General features: G+C 45.0%; 1 protein-coding gene across 1 annotated transcript in view; it reads right to left on the reverse strand.

Moving 5' to 3' along the window:
* Positions 1-6,956, reverse strand: part of Nhlrc2 (NHL repeat containing 2) — a 51,225-nt gene extending 44,269 nt beyond the window's left edge. Inside the window, exons 1-2 of the mRNA XM_041660729.1 lie at positions 6,595-6,956; positions 2,419-2,571 (exon numbers count right to left, since the gene is read on the reverse strand). Coding sequence (XP_041516663.1) covers positions 2,419-2,571; positions 6,595-6,772 — 331 coding nt within the window. The 5' untranslated portion in view covers positions 6,773-6,956. The remainder of the gene's footprint in view (positions 1-2,418; positions 2,572-6,594) is intronic.
* Position 6,957: the final 1 nt, after the last annotated feature.

Consider the following 6,957-nt stretch of genomic DNA (forward strand, 5'->3'; position numbering starts at 1 on the left):
GGTTAATAGCATCACCTCAGCCCCTAACATTCTTATCCAAAAAAGTCTGGAATGCTTGTTTGGAGTTACCAGGATTTTCATATAGTAGCATATTATTGCAGCGATGTTTCTTGGAAATTACAAGTCTGAGACCACTTACCAAAGCAGGTTCCAAAGCTTAGAAATGTATTCCACAAACAATATTCACAACAGCCACATGCAGAGACACAGAGGAGTCAGTCAGTCTGTGGCAGTGGCTCCTAACCTTCCTAACACTGCAGCCTTTCAACACTGTTACTCATGCTGTGGACCCCAACCATAAAATAAGCTCGTTACTACTTCATAACTGTAATTTTGCTAGCGTCATGAATTGTAATGTAAGTATCCAATATGAAGGATATCTGACATGTGATCCCCAAAGGGGTCGTAACCCACAAGTTGAGAACCATTGGTCTACAGTCTACCAGCCTTGCAATAAGCCACTTGGGTAGCAAATCACATCCCATAATATGCTAGCAAACTAGCTCTTTGATTTGATGGAATGATCAAAAACAATTTACAAAATTCCTTGATTTATAGTGTTTGTTGATTCTCATGGTCTAAATACTTCCCCTATGGCCAGTTTCAAGTTTATAGCTGCCTCATAAAACTGTCTATAGAGAGAGAGAGAGAGAGAGCAAATGACCCCACCGCTGGTAAAGAGACTGGATTTCTCCACGGGGGCACAAGTTTACCTCCATAAAGTTAATTGTGAAGACAGAAGTTAAGCGCCCCCTCCTTGTTTGGAAATGGCATTTCACTCTGTAATTCAGGCTGTGCTCAAACTCCTCCCTTTCCACAGACTCGTGTGGGTGGATGCTTGGCCCATAAGGAGTGGCACTATTAGGTGTGGCCTTGTTGGAGGAAGTGTGCCACTGTTGAGGCAGGCTTTGAGGTCTCCTTTGCTCAAGCTATACCCAGTGTGGGACATAGTCTCTTTCTGCTGACTGTGGATCAGTATGTAGAACTCTCTCAGCTGCTTCCCTACCTGCATGCTGCCATGCCAGCCATGATGATAATGGACTAAAGCTCTGAAACTCTAAGTCACCCCACTTAAATGTTTCCATTTATAAAAGTTGCTGTGGTCACAGTGTCTCTTCACAGCAATAGAAGCCCTAAGACACTCAGCTTCCCCAAAGCAATGTGCCTTACCCTCTCTGAGAAGTGGATGATGGGGGAGGTGGGGTGGAAAGTGGAGGGGATGGGAGGAGGGAAGGGAGTGGGAACTGGGATTGGTATGCAAACTATTAAGGTAATTAAAATTTAAAAATTTACATACATTAATTTTATACAATAATGGATTTTGCCATCTTAATGCTTCTTATTCTTATTCAGATTTGTTCCACATTTCCTAAAAACACTCCTTAAGCACGCTCAATAAATGTGCTGGCTTGAATAAGAGACACAGGCACAAACTACCCAGGGCATGACAAAGCACAGCTCTTAAATCTATACACATCAAGTTTTGATGATTTAGTCATTTGTAAATCTTTCAACTAGTATTGTAAAAATAGAATATATTATAGCTAAAAGTATCTAAATCTTTATTTGTATTTTTAGATTTTGTCAGCGGTCTTGTTCAACTACATTCTAAGATATCTGGCTGGCATTTGTGCATACACATGGTCCAGGGCAACATCTGTTCAGAGGACCAGCGGCCCAACTTGTTCACACAGCTTACCGATGCATTTAAACTTAACTACATGAAACCATTTTATTAATTTTACTCGTGTTGTCAACAAAAAATCAAAACCTGATTATTTTCCAACTTGGACAGCAAACTCTAAGCACAATGCTTCCTACCTCCAGAAGCTCTAATGCTGTAAGAGGATTTCCCAGTGTACTTTGGAAAATATTAACTGCAACAAATCATCTTTCAAAGATGCAAGGTCAAAGGAAAAGGATCTGCTGTGCTCTGCCCTCCACTGTGCTTCACGTCAGAGGCCTAATGGCATTTCCTGCGAAGTAATTTAAACCTTTGCACTGTCACACAGAGAGGAGCAGCAATTTGGGGCCAGATGTTTCACTTTTCTCATAGAACATATTTAGTAAAGCCTGGGATAGAAAAAGACTTTTCTAAGTATCTCATCATGAAAAAGTAAATTAGGCAGGAACCCTCAGACAAAGCCTGAACTCTAAATTCTGGTTCTCAATTAAGCGAACTGTTATCACTAAGTTTAACCCATGCTCATGAGGAAGCCCATGGAAACCAGGCACAGCCAGTTTAGTGGCAGCTGGGAGGCAAATCAGGGGCTCTAGAAATGGAGGGCCATCCTGACAGCACAGGAAACGGCGTCTTCCTGCTCACAGGTTAGGACCACGCCTAGAAGCACGCACCACAGTCTTGGAGCAAAGGAGCTATGTACAACTGTCTGTGAGTAAGCAATCAGAAGCAGATACCTGTATCAGAGAACCTGCGTTCCAGGGCGTGGAGATCAGGCAGCACGTGGATACAGTTAATGCAGCAATACGTGAAGAAATCGAGGACAACCACTTTCCCACACAGGTCCTTGTGAATGGAGAGAGGCTCTTCTGTGTTCAGCCACTCTAACCCTGGGGTTTACAAAACACAAAATACAACCGCTGAAGAAAACAAGAAAGAACAAGGGGTAATTGACCTACACTGCCCATTAAAATGTGAACCTTCTCTCCAAGATGAGTGCAAGTAGTCACACACTTTAAGAGACGACAGCACTAAAGTCTGTGGTATCTGAATTATTATTCTGTTTCTACCTGGGCCTCATTTCTATTACTAAATAAGAGACCGTCTTCATGATTGTAACCAGGTAGGTTATGTACGATTTAATGAAAAAGCTCATGTGGAGATTAAAGGCTCAGGGGGAAGAAGCAGGAGGAGGGATGGTAACAGGCTGAGAAAGGAAAATCCGCTGTTACGAGGCAACTGCGAGCATAGTAACAAACAAAAAAAAAGTACTAAATTCTCTCAGAAATAGTGGACTAGTCTAGGGGAAGTGAATAAAATCAACACAGTCAATCAAAAACATGAGGAAATAGGAATTATTTTAAAAATCTAACTGCACGCATATGTAGGGTTAGCCCAACCCATTAGGGGGCGTGTTTGCCTAGGGCTAATGTTTACATATAAATCTGGCTTACAGTTTGGCACCCAAAGTGGGGCGCACAGACTCGTGGGGGGGGGGGATTCAGCTATCCGCCAAGTCGCCCTTTAGGAGTCCCGTTTGCCAACTTTCTAGCAAGCGCCAGGAAAGATTGAGTCAGCTGCTTCTGCCGCTGTAGTCGGGCAGAGCGGATTGGCGAGGAGCTGTGTTGAGAGGCGAGGAGCTGTGTTGAGAGGGTACAATCTGTGTTGAGAGGGTACAATCTGTGTTGAGAGGGTACAATCTACATGGAGGGAGAAGCCTGAGGGGGGGGGCCTGGCTCCCAGCGGTCGCCACACAGGAGGCTCTGATTCAGGGCGCCAAACTGTAAGCGTTGTAATAACCAGGCTAGCTTAATATGAAACAGCAAATTTTAATGAAGGGATAGCTTACAACACCAGGGATCCAGCGATGAGCAGGAGATACAAAAAAAAAAGAGCGGGCAGGGCTCACGAACACGCCCCCTAATGGGCTGGGCTAACCCTACACGCATAATTAAATATAAAAGCAATACCGAAAACAAGATCAAGTTTAAAAAGCAGATATGGAAAAGATCAGGATGTATACAAGGGTAAACATAAAGTGCTTAAAATAATTTTACAAAAGAGAAGTTACCATGTTCTAGAGTTGGACGAAACCCTAAGTATAAAATAAAACATTTTAAATGCAAAGTTAGAAGAAACATTAACACTAATGAAGATCATGTTACCTTCCCTCCAAAGAAAAATAGGAACTTAAACTATAGTTTTTTTAATACAGAATTTATAATTAGTTGACAATGACTCAAAATTTTAAACCTTTAGTATGAAGATTTTGTTAAATTAAAAGGTATAGCATCCTTATTTAACTCATTTAAGAAAGCAAGGATATTTATTGCTTATAAGTAAATAAACAAAGCTATTAAAGCACGAATTATAGCTCAAAGCAGACAGAAATAGTTTAAAGAAACTAAAAGCCATAGTTGGATAGGGAACACAGACACAGGAGTCCCCTCTGGTCCTGTCCGCGGTACAGAGCCTGGTCAGTGGCCCTCTTGCATCTTTACATGTTGCCTTACTTAGCCACATTCGAGTTCCAGGCACACAGCAAAACTGTGCAGTTCTTTTTCCGTGTTCAAAATCTGATGGGTTAACATGCACTCTCGCTACAGACCTCAGAACCACAGCACAGGGCTGCTCTGTAGAGTCAGGAAAGTCACCTTCTCGTTTACAAGAGGAACTTCATGGCTTCTTTGTGGAACAGCCAACAATCATCATCACTCCTGCATTTTGGGCCATTATGAAGTGGAATAGACTATCTGGGCACAAGCACTGATCTGAAAACCAAGACAACGACTGAATGGCTCATGGTGAGGAGCAGCACACACGACGCTGGGATGTGGACAGGTTTGGCTAGTCATGAACAGACAGAAGACGGACATGCTGGAGAAGACACAGGAGAGCACAGTTTCACCGTGCTACTTAGAATAATGTACAACTTAAAACTTAGGGAGAGTTCTTTTAGGGAACTTTTCATTTACTATTTTGAGGTGATTAACTAGAGGGTTCCTGAAACCAGACATAAACGGAGACTACGGTAGCAAAGAGGACGGCCAATAACGGGAACTACAGTTATTCCATTATAACAAAATTCTAGAAAGGATTGATTATCTCAAATCAAATTAGAATTTCCACCAAATACTTTAAAGGTCTCAAGGTTCAATAAACATTTAATTATTTCTCCTTATAAGTATTATATACCTAATTGATGACACAAAACTATTAATTAAATCAACTAATTAACACGTATTTCACATCCCACATGCAAGAAATTTAAGATTCTGTCTCTATAAATTGTTAAAAGCGACGTATTGAGGACACAGAGTGTTATCACATTGAAGTTACTGTGCTAGGTGTTCACAGATATAATAATGTATTTTCAGCAGCAATGATTACAACGAAAACAATGACTGGCCAACTCAGTAAGTCTCTGTTACCCTTCGAATATGCCTGAATTCCCTCCACATAATAACCCTGTAAATAAACCTTAGCTCCACTTTACAAGCAAAACAAACCAAGACCTGGAGAAGCCAAGCAATGTGTTGAAAAGCAAAAGGCTAACAAAGAAGGAACAGGGGCTTAGTGTTGGTTGGCCTGGACCCGCCCATCAGACTGCAGGTGGCAGCTTCTAAGGCATGGGTATTCTCTCAGTTATCACTGAGCTACAACCGCTTCGTTCATTTTTAGCGTGCTGTCCTTAACAGTCGAGTCCAGCAGACTATCAAGCTATCTGGAAAACAAAGTCCGATTATTTCTCATGAGTATGCCTTGAGTCACAGTGGTCAAATACCACAGTAGTAAAGCAAACTGAAAGGCTCTCCCAGAAGTCTAGCCGATGGCTTGCTGGTTTCTAACAGTGTATTTCCTCCTTGCTTTATTACAAAGCTTTCAGGCGATATGGATACACCTGTATATATGTCTTTGCTATTCTGAAGTTTCTCTGATGGGATAAACCTCTACACGGCCATGTTTTTTCAATTCCACACTATTTTAAATCCACTATAATAATAAAGGGGGAAAGGTGGCAACCCCCCTTAAGTCAAGTGCAAAAGGGTAAGAAAGACACTGACATTCAAGACTGTTGTGGGATGGAAGAGGTACTGATACATCCTGAGGGACGTGAACCCTGCCACAAGTGACCAATTAACTATGCATGCGGTTTCAGTTTCCCGCCAGGACCCACGCCAACAGCAGCAAGATAAACAATGACACTCCCAAGCGAAGGTAAGGCAGCATTTTGTTTAAACTACACTGCTGGGAGTATCTATTTCCTCGTGCTCTGACACCCCCACAGCTAGGATTCAACCCTGGCTGCTGAACTAAAAAGGACTCCAGTTTTTAAAACTCAGTAGGTCCGCCACCGCTTTGAACGTGGAAGCGCGCGCGGCAGGGCTAGAAAAAGCATCAGCTCTGAGGTCTGCAGAACGTAGTGCAGTTCGACTCTAGTGTTATCAAATGGGCAGTGCCCTAGTCCTCCTGGGACTCAGTTTCCTTAACTGTAAGGCAAGACACACAAGAGCGCCCTGGAGGTTGTACCGAGCCTCAGGGAAACTCCCGGAATGCTTAAAACAGTCTGTGTTGCACGTAGAAGTGATCGATAAACATCGACGGGAATAAGAAGCGGTGAAGCTGGGATAAGACACGAAGGGACAGGGTGGTCCGGGTACCCCGGTCACTGGAGACCTAAGCCACTCAACATCCCTGAGGTCATGGGAGGCAGGCCAGGCAGAGATGCGAACACTGGTCCTCACCCTCCAGAGCACCCCGCGCCCCCGCGTGTTGCCACTCTGGAACTCCTCAGGGACGTGGGCGGATCGCAGGGACCAGCGCCCCTGCCAGCAGGCGGGAAGGGCTCCGTCCCCCACCCCGAGGAAGGGGAGGACCCGCGAGGGGCCCCGTCCCCGACGCCAGCCCCTCACCTTCCGGAAACTCGGGCACCGCTAGGTCCTGCTCCCAGCCGTCCACCTTCTGCAGATACTGGTAGATCAGGTCGTCCTTCTCCTGCTGGGTGACGGCGTCCAGCAGGGCGTACTCGAGCGAGGTTTGCGCGGGCAGCAGGCCCGAGAGGCTCGCACTGCGCGCTGCGGGGGCCGCCATGTTGGGCGAGCAGCCTAGGGCTCCGGGATCGAGGGCGCGGCTCGGACCGACGCGCCGCCGCCCTCCCGCCTCGGAGCGGTGCCCGGCCCGCCCCGATCTGCGCCACCCACGTTTCTGTCTACCCTAAGCCTTCGTTCTGACGCCAGGGGCCAAAGGGCCGTGCTTCCCCAGCGCGTAACCAAACT

The sequence above is a fragment of the Microtus oregoni genome, unplaced genomic scaffold, assembly GCF_018167655.1.
Source record: "Microtus oregoni isolate MIOR12 unplaced genomic scaffold, Mior012 000012F_ref0000307, whole genome shotgun sequence".
NCBI classification, from domain to species: domain Eukaryota; kingdom Metazoa; phylum Chordata; class Mammalia; order Rodentia; family Cricetidae; genus Microtus; species Microtus oregoni.